Source organism: Rhyacophila brunnea, unplaced genomic scaffold (assembly GCF_057557595.1).
Source record: "Rhyacophila brunnea isolate RB1 unplaced genomic scaffold, BYU_Rbru_1.0 scaffold_7, whole genome shotgun sequence".
NCBI lineage: Eukaryota > Metazoa > Arthropoda > Insecta > Trichoptera > Rhyacophilidae > Rhyacophila > Rhyacophila brunnea.
Genome location: NW_028233339.1, coordinates 37,348,331 through 37,366,863, shown reverse-complemented (window position 1 = coordinate 37,366,863; position 18,533 = coordinate 37,348,331). Strand labels below are relative to the sequence as shown.

Sequence of the window (18,533 nt, the reverse complement as noted above, 5' to 3'; positions counted from 1 at the left end):
GTTTAGCAAACGTGTGAAGCATGGTTAAGTTGGCAATCTCCATAAACACATCGCCCAGTTAGTAAGTATTCCGATTTTAAACGCCCTGAAAATTGGAATTTTGAATCAAATAAATGTCATAGCATTAGTGTGAAATTGTTTGCAAATGAACCTGCAAAGCGAAGTCATCTGTAGCTAACTTATTCTGTGGATATGTGGCCATTTTTTGCTTCAGATTTATACAGGGCTCCATTTCTATAGGATAAGGTATTTTTCAACATCTTTGGCTCTTACTAAATTCAACATCCCAGTTGCCAACAATAATAAAAATATGTAGTCTTTATATTATAAAATAATCTAATTCTTTGTGTTATGTTATAAGTTATAATATTATCGTAGCTTCGTAATTGAATTTATATATTATTAAGAAACGTGTTTGTAATAATTATTATTGACGGAACTAGATATTATGCATTCAATAATATGTATTCAAATAAAAATGGTGAAAAATAAGCTTTATAGGTACTTAGGTAGGTACCTACTTTATGTAGGTACACTCTGTTTCATTCAGTATGTAAAGAATATCTACCAACTCGGTGCGAAACGGTTTTGCAGTAAATTGAATGTAGTCTTCGTCCCAGGTCACACGGTTTCATTTTTTATCAACAGCATTGATCAATTTATTATAATAGCGACATATATATTGTATATAGCCCATTGCAGTGAGATTCGATAGTTTTGGAATGAAACAAGGTATAGTAGAAGGGGCGCTGACAGCGCTCGAAATGGATTTTTTTACGAAACGGAGCGCCCGATAATTTTACGAAAATATTAACATAGTTATCTAATTGAATGTGTATTTTATATAGACAAGTGTCTAAGAATGTTTATTATATGGCATATCAAGCTTACACGGTCAAATTAATATTTCCACGAGACGGAGCGATAACTTTGGGGATTTTATGAACCGGAATGGTGCTCCGGTGCGCTCCGGTCCATTTCGAGCCCTGGACGCCGAGCCAAAGAAAGCGATCCAATAGACTTGATGTAATACAGTAGGTACTGACTACTGAGTAACACAGTCAACAATAGTTACGTTAGCCCTGCCTAATACTTGTACACGACAAAAATATGCGCATAATTATTACGTTAGTATTATTGATAACCTACCTATAGCTCAGTAGCTTTCAAACTTTTTCGTCTCAAGGCGTTGCATTAAGATTTTTTACGGTGCCCTAAAAATAGCAATAATTAACATGACACTCGGATCTCAAAACATTAAATCAAATTAGGCGTATCTTCCCTCATTAATTCACATTGAATTTCCAGCGATATTGTTTGATGTCATGCATTCAGTATGAGTAAAGAATAATAATATATGTACACCCTTATTCAACTTATTAATATCCACAATATCAACAAGTTTTTTTTTATAAATGTTCAGTTAGAAGATCTCTTTTCCTCTACCGAATTAAATTTAAATTGACATTGGGCCCTGAATCCATATGAGGTTCTACATTATCATCTTGATAGTATTGTTAAACTATTTGTTAAATTGAGATCGGCGCTTTTATAAAGCTTCCAGGAGGTCACAAAATCCTGCATTAATGTGCAATGTGAACAATATTTTGTCACCATCTTATTTATTTTTCATTTGCACGTTATATTTTTTCATGAATGTCAACAATATCGTCTCCACCAATGTCAGAATGTGGGTACATGTTGCCAAATTACAGGATAATACAAAGTGTACTTATTCAACTTTTCAAAGACATCGTGCAAGTCAGTTGATTTTATTTCAAAGTCTGTACCGATCCACGAAATACCACCTATTTACTTTTTTCCATCATTTTACAATAGGAGAATTGGGTACATAAATATCTATAGATTATAATATAAGTTGTCTGTCGGTCAGATTTGGAAATACAATCGTCCTTATTGAGAAACTACAAAAGAAGCTGCCAAACATTAATGTTTTAAAATTATGAATTAGAAATTACATCTACTTATATGTCCGAAATTCACTTGAAGGTAACTTGTATGGCGGAATACCGAAGTAGGTATACGAATCTACAATAATTACGGAGTCATTATTAACATGGAACATGTTTTACTCATGATCTCCGACGAAAAAGCGTTACGAAAAATATACTTAGAATAACTAGAGACGCGCCGCCCACCCCCGGCCCGCGCCCCGCCTCGATTACTTACGCGCGTCGATTATTTTCATTTTATATTTATCTTCAATAGTCTACTTGCTGTGCGACGTATTGTTCTTCTGTTATTATTATCTACTTGTTTTATTATTGTAATTAATATTGTAATAAAAAATGTTTGAATCCTTTGGATTCGGTTACTTTGACAAATAAATTTTCTTTCGAATTTGGACAACCAGCATTCAGAGAATCAGTAGGCAAAGCATGTTCCATGCTTAATAATTTTAGCCGTCAGGGCTTGTAACAATCGTCTTACTTTTTTATAATATCCTGTGACGCCCCCTTTGAATAAATCGAGGCGCTCCAGGACGCCGCAGCACACACTTTGAAAACCTCGGCTATAGGTTATAAATAAATAATTACTTTTACAATAATAAGTACGGGTTTAATAATCATCCTGATTATGTATATTGTAGCAAATTTCATTAAAACGGTAATTATTCAATAAAAAAAAATATTCCTTGCACAACCATAGTAATTTAGTATCTGTCGTAAGAAATGTAGGTTGAATAAAATTGTAGGTATTATTATTTTAACATACTATAATTTTGCGATTGCTCTGCTGTTTACAATATTCAGATAATTTATATTCAAATATTTATTCATGTTCCATCAAGTACCATCAGTCAACAACATAACGATTGTACTTTTACGAGTAATGTTGTGTAACCTTCGACATATTCTCCAACAGAACTACACATAATTATTCAATGACCTGCTGCTTTGTGTGTTGTGGATTAAGAGAAGGCTTTCGACAGTCCGCATCACCCTTCCGTCTGGAGAATACTGGGAGTACCTATATACGAGATCCCTCTTAAGTTCGGTGCCATAATCAAATCCCTACATGAGAATAACCAAATGCTGTGATAGAATTGATAACATTATCTCACAATGGTTCGAGGCATTAGCATAGCTAAAAAAAACCCCACATCACACAGCTTTAGAGGCGAAAGAGGCTGAAGCTCTGCCAGTATATAGAGGTCCATAATATATACTTGTTGATGGTTGTTGATGGGTGAAAATTGTAGTTTTCCTTTCATATTCGAACCTTTTCATTAGTCAGGTACCTACAAATTATAATAACTATACAATATATAAGAGATCATCTCTTATATGTTGTATAGTTATTATAAAAATGACATCGAGCTTCGAAGCTCGATTAGTAATATTATACATAAAAAGATTTAATGTTGAAAACATTTTCATTTTCAAATTGTAAATTATTGAAAAATCCCTTAAAACATCTTCAAGAGAACTGATCCAACTATTTCTTATTTAGGTATGGTCCTAATATTAGAGCTCGATTTGATATAAATAAAAAGGATTTCAAGTTATACCTAGAAATTTATGTTTTTATAAAAATCGATGTTTTTTTAAATAAATATTAAAAACATTAAAACTATGAATTAGACAAAAATCTCTTCATGACATTATAGAAAACTTAATAAACTAAATTGTAACAATAAATATGACAATAAAATAATATATACCTAATAATAACAAATTTACATTTTACAAGGGCGGACATGCTCAGCGTGGGTCAAAATGGAGCTTTTGTTCTATTTTCAAAGCATGATCCTGGACATACCTTAAACGTTGTAGATAATCTATTTATATAATTTTGAAGCCTTATTATCCTTTATATTTATTTGAAACATTTGATGACTGCATAAAGTATTTTTATTACATAAAATAGTATTCTTTTAAACCTCTCGCTCTAATGTTTTAGAATATAGTCATATTTCAGTACATACATGTGCAGTGGTGTTAAGATTTTTTACATTTATTAATTTTTAAACGCATTTATAAAACCATCAGTATAATTTATATTGACATTATTATAGTGAAATATTTACGATAAAAAATTATATTGATAATCTCTGTCATCCCAAATTTGACAAGAATTATGCATTTTATTATTCAAAAAATGGGCAAGATTAACACATTTGAAGATAATTCTAAAGATACTAATTATAAGCTATGTTTTTGACCATTCAAGTGTGATAAACATCCTAAGAATAATGATTGCTTTATAATAATTATTGGACTAAGAATAAGGTAGTGTTTTTTTGAAATACGCCATTTCTTTTGGTATTCCCCAGTGGTTAAGCTACAACATACGGCCGTAGCCATAAATTAACAAACTATAATTGAAGTAGGGAGTAAAATGATGTTAACGCGCGTGTTTGAACATGTACCGTTAAAATAAAATGTCGGTTAGGCACACGTTCAAACACGCCCGTTAACATCATTTTACTTCCTACTTCAATTATAGTTTGTCAATTTATGGCTACGGCCGTATGTTGTAGCTTAACCACTGGGGAATGCCAAAAGAAATGGCGTATTTCAAAAAAACACTACCTTATTCTTAGGTCAATAATTTATTATTATAAAGCAATCATTATTCGTAGGATGTTTATCACACTTGAATGTTCAAAAACATAGCTTATAATTAGTATCTTTAGAATTATCTTCAAATGTGTTAATCTTGCCCATTTTTTGAATAATAAAATGCCTAATTCTTGTCAAATTTGGGATCACAGAGATTATCAATATAATTTTTTATCATACATATTTTACTATAATAATGTCGATATAAATTATACTGATGGTTTTATAAATGCGTTAAAAAATTAATAAATGTAAAAAATCTTAACACCACTGCACATTTATGTACTGAAATATGACTATATTCTAAAACATTAGATCGAGAGGTTTAAAAGAATACTATTTTATGTAATAAAAATACTTTATGCAGTCATCAAATGTTTAAAATAAATATAGAGGATAATAAGGCTTCAAAATTATATAAATAGATTATCTACAACGTTTAAGGTATGTCCAGGATCATGCTTTGAAAATAGAACAAAAGCTCCATTTTGACCTACGCTGAGCATGTCCCCCCTTAAAATTAAATATTTTTTTTCTTTTTAAAGTTTTCAAACACATATTTACAGTATACATAATACAGTTTAAATTGTAAATTATCAAAAAAATGTCTCAAAATACAAGCTTCGTATTTTTCCGCTAGATATCTCTGATAGGTGGAGGTAGCTGTATAGGTGTGTACTAGTGGTTATCTTATGGTACACTAAGTTTACTCTAATTTTACACAATCACATTTCAGTCGCTTGTAAATGGTATCATGAGAGGGTCAGAAGGAGGAATGTATATTGACGCTGCCAGCAAAGGTTGGACTTGCCCCTCTTTCATAAGAATCACTTTAAACGGTGCCTTCATATCTGCACTTGATTCTTTAAATTCACAGTTCTCCATATGTTCACCATCCCCGTTATTCTGGGGAACATCATTCAAAAATAGCTCTGTCACCTTTGAAACAAATATGTATGGACAGCCAGGAACCAGCAACGGTACCTACAAACAATAAAACAAGATTCTTCATATAACTTGTTTATTAATTTTTAACTTTTTATGTACATAGGTAGTGATACCCCCTTTCCATTATGAATGTGTTAGTATGTATGTATGTATATTTAAAAATGTGAGTTTGTTAATGTGAATGCGGTTTTGTTGTATTTACACTTTCTCCTTATCTCTAGTAAAGATAATAGTGAAGATATTACTATAGTCTGTATTCTATAAGCTGGCGTTCACGTCACGATGGAAAGCATTGTGCCATCGCGTTCGACTGTTGCAAGTTTTCAATGGGAGGGAACGAGAAGGAATGCAGTGCTGAATGCTGAAGCGGGGGGGAAACCGCACGCCAGCTTATAGAAGACAGACTGTATGAATATCATACTGTCAGGTTATTTATATAATATATCACTCCACTGTATTCATAAATTGTATACCTACAACCAAATAAGAGAATAATCAATCACGTATTTTGTAAGACCAGCTTAGTTGTATTGGCTTTCGAGCAATAAATTCAAATCCGGTAAAAGACGGATACTATCTGTTTGATAGGAAACCATAAATTAAATACCTGTCCCTCGAAATGAAATCATGACAAACAGTTTTCTGCCGTGCATTATAGAGTAACCTTAAGTTCTAAAGTTACAGTACGTAATTTGTTTGAAATGTATCAAGCATCTCTGAGCACAGCGTGTCTCGTTCCGCACTAGTGTATCTCATTTACACGTCTCACCGAAGTGTATGGTTGATGAATGTTGAATATTGAGATAACGATCTCATGGCTGTCGATATCCAAGCAGATGACGCTGAAAGGGAGCTTAGATTCTATTTTTGAAGTTGCCAATACCTGCTTGGCACAAATATCAACCACAGTACTTACGCTGCTTATATCTATTTACCGTTCAAAAAACACCATTCTCAGCAAGTTGTCTTTAACTGGAACTTTCCTATATTAGCATACTGACATTCACCTGATGAAGCCTCGTCAATGAAGGTGACATTAAATTTGTCACCTTTGTTAATCGACAGTTTTCTTTTATCATACTTTCATACCCTGTTTACACGTGCATGGATTTCCTGCTGATGGTACGTATTATCGTGGCCATAACAAAAAAATGTACTGTAATGCATCAAAAAAGTTCAGAAGTTTATTAATTTTCACGCGACAATTGGACCGTGCAATATCTGCGCATGTGCAGTTGAACGATGTAGCGAAACTGCCAGTAAAAAAACGAACTACAGTGCGCAGACTCATTTTGAGGTTAATCGATTTTCACAACCTGTCAAATAGTACCATAAAATGACATCATCGCGTTTCACTTACTCTTGAAGAATAAGATTCGCGAGACAGGCAGCACTTTTACGTGTAAATAGTTTTTATCGTGATAGTAAAATACACAGAATTGGTGCAAGTAAATCCATGCACGTGTACTTACAGGCGTTATCATGCTCTAAAACTTGTGGATTAATACGATTAAACACACAGCTAAAAATTCATTTTTTACAAACGACTTTTACTATGCATATTTTCAACTCTTATCTTATCTTATCATGAATATGTAATTATAACAAATAAACTAAACATGCACATCTGTATTTAAACTGTAAAATTATAATTATTCACAAGGTTATTTTTGGGGCCAGATTAATCCCAGATATTTTTTGTGCAATATTTAGATACTATAAACACAAAATGAAAGTCGTCTATTACAACCTCAAGGTGTTATAAACCAAATACAACAGTTGTAATAAAATAATTTCTCACCGATATATAAGGAGTTGAAACGTTATAATTTCTTTTATCTGCCACTAGCAAAAGCGATAAATTTGTAACAGCAATTCCTGCTGATAAATTTTCAATCGTTAGATAGATTTTGAATGTCGGTCCGAGTCCTTGCACCTAATGAATTACAAAAAAATAGTGACACTAAACATTATTGGATTTTGTATTTCTAAATAAATATAAAAGCCAACACATCAGATTTAAGGATTTTCCAATACAAAGGCAATCAAAAACATTACACTTACAAACAACTTAGCATATTATTATGCAGAAAGCAGTCAGTCCACAGAGAACATAAATAGAGAAATAGGCATTTTTGTGTCAGTTATGATTATTTAAAACTACGCATCCTCTATTTTACAGCATAGTAGCTTTTTTTAACGATAAATACCAAATTGAAGCTGGCATATTCTGCGATCAGTGAAATTTACTTTATGGATTTATAGAATATTTTGGTATAAAGTGAACCCGTGTGACAAATTTTGTAAAACACAATATTATGTACTTAACTCATTTTTCATCGAAATGTGGACTGGGCGCTTTTTGCAACTACACTCAATAATTATGGCCGTGGACTATTTTTAAACTAATAATAACAGTATTTTATTTCGCACACTACTAAAATAATATATAATTGATCAAATAATTATATTATATACACACCTACCTATCTTATGAATGTATAAAAAAAATAATTCAGAGATATTTTAAATAAGTCAGTTGGTGATATAAATGGTGTTTCCTAATTTTTATTGATCCAAATTTAGTTTCATAAACTATGAATTATTGATGATAATTAAATTTTAGACATCCATTACTGTAGTAAAAATACATGAAATGTGCTTGGTGCGGTAAAAATAATAAATTTAAATCAATTTATACAAAAGATCAGTGAAACATTTTCTTTAAACCATTAATTGGTATTGATTAATTCTTCTTGATATCAAAATATTTACCTGTGCAGATAGTTTTAATGTTTCAGCGGAGCCTGTACTGAGAGAATAATTTGCATTCTGCATGGCGTCTACCGTCGCTTTGGCTACCTGAAGCCTCAGTTTACACAATTCCTTTTGAAAGGTTACGTGCATTGCTGAAATCACATATCAATTAGGTAATATAATTATTTCAATACCAATGAATTATATTCCTTAAAAATATACTTGAATTTAGTACTATAAGATATATTATGCTTCATGATAAATTCACAGATGTCACTAGTATACACCTAATCATGCACCAAATGAATCGAGATGTTTTTAAATTAAAAATAAACAAGTTCATACCGACAGCTTGCTCCCGTTCTCTTGATGTTTGTTCCAAAAAGAGTTTAGATTTTTTCGGCACCAAGAGTGGCCGTGCTTGCTGCGCCGCGAGTATAGACGGATGAGTTTTTTGAGAGTTTGCCATGCTGGTGAGGTTAAAATCTGCAGTTCTCTTTAAAATTTTCAATATCAATTCTCCATCTGAAATGAAAATCACTAACTTTGTTTTAGGCGGTTACCTGGTGTAATAAAACGAATATTGAAATTTTTCTCAGAATGGTTGGTTTCGTATGAATAAACTATTCCATGTTATTATTAATGTTGTTTTCAGCTTGTTCTCTCTCTGTAGCTCTATTATATGCAACAATTATTAATATTGCCCTTATGAAATTAATATACAATATAACAGTATATTATACAGGATAACGATAATCAAAAAAATAATAAAACATCTATACTTTCAGCATAACCTTTTTAATTGCATTTAAAAAAAGTGATTTTTTACTAAACATATTTTTTAAATTGTAATTTTATTATAATCATACCAAACTGATAATCAAAAATCCAGGTAATCGAGTAATCGAGGTTCTACTGTATAGCAGTTTACTCAGATAAGTGGCAAAATGGAGAGTTATTTTTCATTTATGTTTCCAAATACTAATAATTTCCAAAAATACATGAATATTTTTTGTAAATTATTAGTATTTGGAAACTGAATTAGCAAAGAAACTCTATTTGCATAGATAGCAGCTGTTGGCATTATCCCTCTAAGTGGATGAATCCGGTAAATTATGTGAATTAATAAGTATTTATAAATATTGCAGCTTTTTATTTTAATTAGTTTTAATCATATCTTCACTGTATTTGTAGAAATATAAGCATTTTTATGTCAAAAACTTTAAAGCCGTTCATCTCCTAATCACTCAATATGGAGTAATGGTTATTCATTTTTATAGGGCAGAATAATAAGGACGCATTTACATCTCTCGGTTCCTTATAATACAAAGATACTTAAAACAAAACACAATATGAAAGCGCCTTTATAAAATTTGTATAGGAAATGATTAAAAATGTTATAAGTAAGTAATGATAAATTGAAAATCTTACCAACAGTCACCAAAGCTAAAACGTGTTCCTCCTGACCCATTTGGCCAAACTTCATTGCTACAATAGTTTCTAAAAATAAAATAATATAAAATAAGATTTATTTTGATAATATCTGAATTCATTAATGAAACTATGGAAGAATGTATACCAACCTTGCATGTGTATTGCGTCCACCATATTCTTCCCGTTGTAAAACTGAATCAAACCTCCAATCATGGCAACACCGATTAAATTAGCTCCCAAATGAGACAATTGAACCAATGTCAATGTTGAAACCGGGCTTTGCAAATTGATCGTCCAAATCCTTTTACCCTACAATTATTGCATTATCAATTAATTATTTTAATATCATATTCCTGTACCTATTCTTTATTTTTTAAATAATAGAATATACATATCTAACCTTTTTCGAATAACTTTTTAATGTTTTATCCATACAAGCTACGATAATACTGCTATCTCCAGGCATGATCTGTATATCAACAGCCAACGCTGGAAGATGAACTAAGCATTTTCCTTCGAGCCATTCTCTCCGAAGAACACAAATTGTGCATTCCCTAAAAGAAAACCACATCAGTACCTAAATAGTATGTAGGTGACATTTTGTAATAATTTTATAACTTCTATTGAAATACTTTTGGAAAATTTTGGTTCATATTTTTTTTGGTATTATGCATTTCTCACCTTGTGGCAATAACAATCCTAAACTCGACATCATAGAGGCCACAAGAAACCATATGTGTAGGAGTGCTTTTCTCTGCACATACTCTGGCCTGTCCAAAAATCAATATGAATGATTAATAAATATAATATAATATTATGTTGCTTTCTCGAAGGAAATCAAATTTAAAAGTCATTAAATTTATTGAAACAACATGAATATAGTGACAAAATATGCCATATTACCTGATGTACAACAGTAAATGTCTGCGGATCCAAAAAGAACACGTCTCCGTTTTCAGTTCCTAAAATCAAGCATGCAACGCCATCTTTCTCTATTGAATTCATGTTCAGTGTTGTCACGCTCACAATCACAGATGTCTTCTGCAACAAACTGTCTGAGTTTTGTTTGATGAAAGCCAACCGATTTTCTTGCGGCAACGATAAGAGGTGCTGGGATTGAGATGTCAAGGATCCAAACGGTAATGTTGCTAACTTGTCGACATACTTCTGGATGCTTTCGTATTCTTGTATACTGTTGTCCTCCAGCTTCAAAAATCAAAAAGAAATCACAATACATAGCACTCATTAGTAGAAATGATCAATTTCATTAGTTTTCTTTTATTCAACACTGAAAATGCGATACGTCATGTGGGTTTGTCACTCGGTTACGGAATCCAGATGTCCCAGTTTTGTCCCTCCTGTCCCGAAGATGGTGTATGTATAGTAACACTTTTATTCCCAAAATGGGTTAAGATTTAATAAAATATGTGATACCTATCATTTTGTCTATTATTTTTATGTAAGTGTTTCTAAGACAGTGGAAAAATGTTTTATTTTTGATTTTCTAGACTACCTTCATCCTCAGTCAGTCGAATTAATCGAGATTCTACAAACATCCCACATAGCTTGAAGTTCGATAATGTTTTGACAGAAAAAAAGATATTTTCGAAGCGGTGCTGAGCGAGAGAAAGCAATGCAGCATTCATGATCTATGTGCAGTCGAGCAATAGGAACCTTAACAATAATCAAATTCATTCATTGCGTAATTGCTGCGCACTGTAAGAAATCGCATCAGTTCATACTATTGACTATACTATAGTATGATTTATTGAAATTTTACTATTTGATTTCATGAAGACATGTGTTTGAAAGTTATTGATAATCCTAATTATTTATTTATTATTTTTAGTAAAAAATACCTGTCTCCAAACATCAACTTCCAGCGATTGCATTTGCAAAGGTGGTAAATAGAACTTGAAGAATAGTTTCATGTTCTTGTAGATAAATACGCTGGAACACATTACAACGGCAACTACAGGGGGGTTCCGGGGCACACTCTCATTTGTGTAGAAACTTACTACGCCAGTAGGTATGCTTGGCAGAACTATTTCAGTGATTATGGATGTTCCTTTGTATACCTGTTCGTGAAATCAATAAAATATGAAATTATAGAAACACAGACAGGTAATTTTTCAAACATGAATAACGGTATTGAGATCCATAGCATTAGAGGGATTCTCCACGTCGTTCTGCCACTTTTCATCGCCTGAACATGGAATTGATTAATGGCTAGCAACCAATATTTGTATAAAAGGATATTAAAATCCCTTCACATCAGTGGCGACGTCACATCAGTGGCGCAGTGGGTCTGTGTTGTGGTATTGGAAATTTAAAAAAAAATATATTAGTTTGTGTCACAGCCTAAAAATGTTACAAAAGAAATAAACAGCGACAAAACAATTTCTAGACATCTATATTGATTTATGAGAACCAATTATTATTATTCAGCCATGGTCTAGCCATACTCTTAGTAAGAAAAAAACTAAAAATTCTCTAAAACTGTTATTATTATCTAATAGTTACTGCTTAATATAAAATGTGAAATTAGGAAAAAGCAGATCTCTACTTTAAATGTGTCACTCTTACTTTTAATTTGGGCTTCATCTCTGACAACCCAACATCTCCAATAATCAATTTAAAGTCTGAATCATAGCTGGTGTCTGCAAATACCAAATTCATTGGTAACGTATTTATTCCTTGACCGACTGCTCCCAGAACGTCCAACCATCGTGAGACTGGATTCAAATCACTGTAAGTATGACAAATGAATGGTAATTGATTCAATTCAATTTCAATAATTATTCATTAGATATGCAGTGGCGGCTCTAATTTTACTGTGTGGTTAATAGGGATGCACCGCGCCCATATTTTTAATCTTAAATACGTGATAATAAAAAAAATTATCAAACTAAATCTATATAAGGTAAGGCGGCATCTCTCTGCCGATTAATAAAACTATGGTCACCTATTATAGCATACAGTGTATGTGTAAGGTGTACAATGTACATGGATATATTTGAATACCATACAACTCATACCCATGCGCACCTTCAATGTGCTCGTCGGTAACAAGTCTCCCAATCAACGATCTTTAAAGAACAATCTCGCTAGAATGATGTCACAACATAAAATAGTATAATAATAATAATAATATTATGATGTGATGTTTTTTTTTTTTTTTTTTTTATGTTGAATGATATTTTAACATGTTGGCTGCCTTAAGGTGACGCATCAGTGAAACCCCAAATAATTTTCAACTGTACGCGCGACGAAATTTTGGACTCGCTGCCATTCACTGAGAGAATGTTGACCCGGGAACACGTCACTTTGCTGCGTGATGGCGACGGGTCAATTAATTCTAAAATCGTGTAAAGATGACTAAAAACGTTACCCATTTACTTTAAAAAGAAAACATGTCAATGAATATATTATTATTGTTACTAATAGAACAATAAACAGAACATAAAATGGACGTATGTTGGATTTATATGACAATTAATATTTCGTTTGACAGGCGTCATTTTCACCCGCCACCCGCAATCCGCGCATCGCCTAGCGACGATCTTTTTAGACCGTGCCTCAACTAATGCATGGCCTTAATAAAATGGCAATAGGCACCTGTCATACCAAAATATAATTTGCGAAAAAAATTGTGAAAATTGATTGTTTTTTAATCACTTTAAAAATAAATCATAATTAACTCACCAATTATTATTAATTTGTTATATGCGAGAAACGGTTTTTCTTGATAAAAATTGAAGTTAGGATAAATTTGGATAAATATAAGTATGTGTCATATTTTAAAATTAATTGAGTAGATAGAATATTTTGGTACTAACGAGATGGACATGGATTTTTAAACAAGATAATATCTCATTTATAGCAGTAATCATGTAATTTAATTGAAAAATTAAAACAACACACCTAGTTCACTATTGTTGCGTTAATTCACATTTTTCACTTTGATTATTTATTCAATGATGGTATCAATTTTATATTAATATTATTGGAAGTAATTTTTGGTTGAATTATAATTATTTTTAGAGTAGGTACTTACCTATCTACATAATAATATGAAACTACTATAGGTACTTTGTTAATGTATCGTAGGTCGTTATAATATGTGGGTAGCAGTGGCGAAGGGTGGACTCAGATACATCTGTATGTGTACAGATGACCATTGTGTAAAAACATTTTTATAAAAATATTTTCATACTAATGTATCTTAATTTGGACTATTCGTAATAATGCACTAATTGAATAGTTACTAACAAAAATCATTAGAGCCTCCACTGCTATGTATACTCTTCTGCATTCACAGTTTAAGTTAATCTTTTATTAAATGCTATAACTATAACTCACTTAAATGTTTTTAGTATAATTAAACCACATAGGTAGGTAACAATTTTATTATACAAGCGTTTGAAAAATATAACTCACCTCAAGGCATTCATTTTTATCAAATTTATTATCGAATCTGAATTCATAGACTAGAGAATAAACAACCTTTAGTAATGACATGTTTATACCCCAGTTTCCATAGCTACAGTGAGTTACCAACATAACTGGTTAAAAATTTTCCACGTATGCAACATAAAAAAAATGGTAAATTGAAGACTCAAATGAAATAATTCTTCAAAACGTTTCTCAAAATCAAGGCAGCTTTCAGAAATAGGTATGTGTCAAAGAGATTGGACGGTGCTTTTGGTATGGATCTTTTTTTAATTAAGCTTTTAGTAAATTATTGACATTGAGTAGGTGCCCTAAAAATATAATATAATATGTGACATTATTTATTATGATGGTAAAAAATGTCTAAATGCCATCTATATATTTCTTGATTAATAAGAGGGATTTTTTTTATAAATAACCACCACTGCAAATCTTATTTTATTATAATATTTTTACCACCTTCTCAGTGTTTGCAGCACAGAATTCATAGATGTCTCTAGCTCATAAAATATCGGAAAAAAAATATAGTAATTAATTATTAATTGATTTCGAAATAGTTTTCTAATTTATTTTAATCTCACAGACATAAACATTAATTAGCATAATATATTATCATTAAAATCTGATTATTTTCAAATCTACAGAGCTGACTTTGTGTTTTAAATTTGAATCTTATAAGAATCGTATTTGACGTTTAAAATATCCGAAATATCCCGACAACGGCCGAATGGACAAATAACTGGAACAACAAGTCGACGATCGACGCTCATTGGTTTCTGATTGGTTCATTTCATTCGTGTGAGCGGCGTCCGCGAACTGTAGCTTTGTTTGGCTCGCTTCGTCGCATGCGCTGGTCGGGATGTCATGAGTTCAAAGTTTTAGTGCTTTACATTTTTAATTTGAATTGTCAATTCGGCAAGTATATTGTGATACCGTGAACTATTTTGCGTTGTTTTATGTACACTGTACAGTCAAGTGATTTCCGAGTTTCAGTTATAATATACTTTGTCAATAAAAATTGGCAGAAATTACAAGTTAATCGGTGTGTCAATGTATTGTTGACATTTCTGAATTTTGTCCAGTGCTCATCATGTGAAGTGATTACGTGTGAATCTCTATGTAAATTGGCACTATATTTACATAATATTGTTATATACAATTTTCTACATGGGATTTGAAGTACGAGCAAGGATTTTTAATTTCGCGAAGTAAAGTAAGTACTGACATTATTTTGCAAAAAAGATATTAATATTTTGCACCATTTTCCTCATACTGATTGAGCTTACATACGCACTATATTGTTGTTTGTATTTGTTTTTAAACTGCTATGGTGTAGTCGCATTAAAAATATAATATAACAATTAATTTCTGAATATTTAAGTCAACTATTGTAAGAATCAAAAGTTCACAATACTAGTTTAATACTACAATATAATATTGTTGGTTGAATTCGTTCAAGGCCTACTTTAATATGCACCTATAAATTTTATCTAAAAAGTGAATTTGTACAAGTATGTACGTAGGTAATCATTTTACTAGAAAGGCATATTTTCTAAAAGTAGATAATAATTCTAATAATAACTTGTCGTTCGTTAGTTTGAACCAGAAACATACTAGTAACTAGTAATAATTACTAGATCATCCATGACAGGCCCGTTGCAAGGGATACAGTCGCCCACGTGCCAAATCCCATAAGCCTCCCCCCTGTAAACTCCAAAAAAACAAACATTTTCAATTATGGTGGGAAAATAATTGTAAAACTATTCCTTTGCGTGAAGTAAACAAAAATAGTATATGTTTTATAAGATATATACTAAATAAAACATCATCTTGGCCGATAATTACCCATATGTGAAACTATTTTATTTCAGATACCTGAGATACCTTACGTAAATAAATAATACCTATATATTTAATAAACTGTCTAAGCCCAAGCTTAAACTTACAGTTGATGGTTTCTTATATATTTTAGTTTTATGGCAGTTGTTGTATTTTTAAAGCGGTCCGCAGGAAGGATAATAATATTATCCTGAAGACAATATTATTATCCTGAAGATAATATTATTATCTTCATGAAAAGTGGCTGTCACCAACATTTGATGCGTTTAATACTTAGTCCAGTCGCACATACAAAATCGTATCGACTACGACATGGCGAAGACGGCAGTCAATGTTTCAAATCTCTTCCGCGCGCACAGGCGGGACTATGTCAGAACAGTGACGTCTCGCGGTTAGCTAAAATGAATGAATGATCGCGTAAAGCAGCATCTGCTCTTGCGCCGATGCAACATTTTACTATTCTACCTGTGGGCCCATGACGAATTAAACTTGTTGAATTTTTCAAAAAATGTAGCACCGACGCCTATATGCGGAAACACTAAGTTACATGTGTTTTGTAAATTACAACAAAATCACATTGACAAATTCGAAGTCTTGCAGTCGGGACGAGTTTGTAAGTGTGATTACTGATCAGGCTTACCGTTACCTAATAGTAAATAGATAAACATAAGTACGAATCTTTAGGCCGCCTTCTAACTTTTGCCGCCCATGTTCAATGCACATTCTGCATGCATAGACGAGATGGACGTAAATTAGCAGATTCACATTTCTAATCAACTTATTGACAATACAACATTTATGTTGTGGGGATGCTGATACCTCTGATCTGTGCGATTATCCGGATATGTAACCTCGACTGTTATAATTGTTTAGATCGGTCCGTTATCAGTTACCATACATCTCCTAATTATTGGCTGTGCATATTATATTAATTGAAGGCATTCGAAAAAATGCTACGTCATAATAAAGGGAAATTCCCATTATAAATTATATTACCTAATTAATTAAGTATGCCAACATTGCCAACCATAGATTACTATTACCTGTAGAGCAATTATTGTAGTTTATTTTCCCCTTTATTTTATCCTTATAAATATAATATTATTATAATAATATTATATTTATTAATATATTATAATATTATTGGTTATTATCATATGGCAATATATAATATAATATTATGTACATACACAAGTATCTATAGATCTGAAAATGGCTAAGTTATAATAGAATCCCTAGTGGTGATAACTAAGACACAGAGTGTTAATCTGGTTAACTGGTTGTCTGTATACCCATTGCCGACTGATGTAGAAAGCCGATACATTCACAACGACTGGTCCTACTTTTTCCGCCTCTCCCGTTGTTGTCTATGTATGAGCTGTCATTGCATGTCAATGTTCTATAGAGTGCTCATACTGACGCGTCTGTCGTGTTCACACAGGGAATGGTTTGATTTGAATAGATAAGTTACATGATAAATAATACACTAGCGTGAACACACCTTCTACAAAAATGTAATGCATAGATCAATGCTACATATTTTTTGGAAATCGGCATTACCACCGGTTTTTGTGTGAAGGACTAGTCTGACTTTGACAGTTGATGAATAACAGGATTGTATATTATTATTATTAATAACACTGATAGTTAATAATATATTTGATTTGAGATTTTTCTCAATTCAATTTGAAACGAGAAAGGGCGAATCAATATGTCAAGCAATCTGTGATCTGATTTTGACAGCTGAAAAGTGGACCACTCGTTGGTTGTGCAAAAAGTTATGCTCAGGCTTTGTTAATCTAAAGATGATGGTGGTATACCATAGCATGCAGTCATAAAATTATATAAATGTACCTACTCATTTCAAAAACATTCCGTACTCAGGAACGAAGTGTTAAAAAAGTAACGCTTTTCGTTTAAAGTTTTATCATGTCAACGTCTGGTCATTCAATAAAATAAATTGTGGGGTGAATATGTTATCTGGACAAATAATATAGTAATCTTTGCGGTATCTAGATAGATAGCATGCTGTAGTATTTAGGCAAACAAACTTTTCCTCTAGTCTAAAAGAGGCTAGACCTAAACCCACGATTAAAGGACAAAGCTCGTCGTCAATATGTTTTGTATACAGGAGTATCACGAGTCCTCAATGCTCAAAATGTCAAGGATAAAATTAATGATGTTTGGTTTTGGTGCCTCAAACTATTAATGCATACTAGGGAACTCAGAAATAATGGGAACTGAAATACCTAACGGGTAAGGAGAAGCAGGCAACCGATCTCGAGTACGTTAAAGTTCCCACCACCACCCGTCATATATGCACAGCCGTGGATATGCACGGCCGCTTTCCACGACGCTTTAAACGTGTCTGAAAGAAGTGATTTTAAGTGCTCATTCAGTCCCGAGACGGAGCCGCACGGGACTGATGCTGCAACCATGCACCGTAGTGCTTAAAGAAGAAAGTTTGGAAAGATTTTTTTTTGTTTTTTGGACTGGGTCTGCTGTCCGGCTCTGTGT

At 32.2% G+C, this 18,533-nt stretch overlaps 2 protein-coding genes across 3 annotated transcripts in view; one reads left to right on the top strand and one right to left on the bottom strand.

Annotated features, from left to right (window-relative positions):
- Window positions 1–5,318: 5,318 nt before the first annotated feature.
- BBS1 (Bardet-Biedl syndrome 1) lies at window positions 5,319–14,179 on the bottom strand. The gene is made up of 13 exons (XM_085957717.1): window positions 14,166–14,179; window positions 12,312–12,474; window positions 11,585–11,803; window positions 10,629–10,931; window positions 10,407–10,495; window positions 10,126–10,279; window positions 9,875–10,034; window positions 9,723–9,791; window positions 8,637–8,816; window positions 8,310–8,443; window positions 7,336–7,470; window positions 6,304–6,417; window positions 5,319–5,570 (listed from the first exon to the last, which is right to left on the bottom strand). The coding sequence occupies exons 1-13, from the start codon at window positions 14,177–14,179 to the stop codon at window positions 5,319–5,321; spliced, it is 1,986 nt and encodes a 661-aa protein (XP_085813843.1).
- A 790-nt stretch (window positions 14,180–14,969) lies between these two features.
- Window positions 14,970–18,533, top strand: part of LOC147064810 (uncharacterized) — a 132,405-nt gene continuing 128,841 nt past the window's right edge. For both annotated transcript variants that reach the window (XM_085958059.1, XM_085958058.1), the window contains exon 1: window positions 14,970–15,390. The gene's annotated coding sequence lies outside the window, so the exon portion shown is untranslated. The remainder of the gene's footprint in view (window positions 15,391–18,533) is intronic.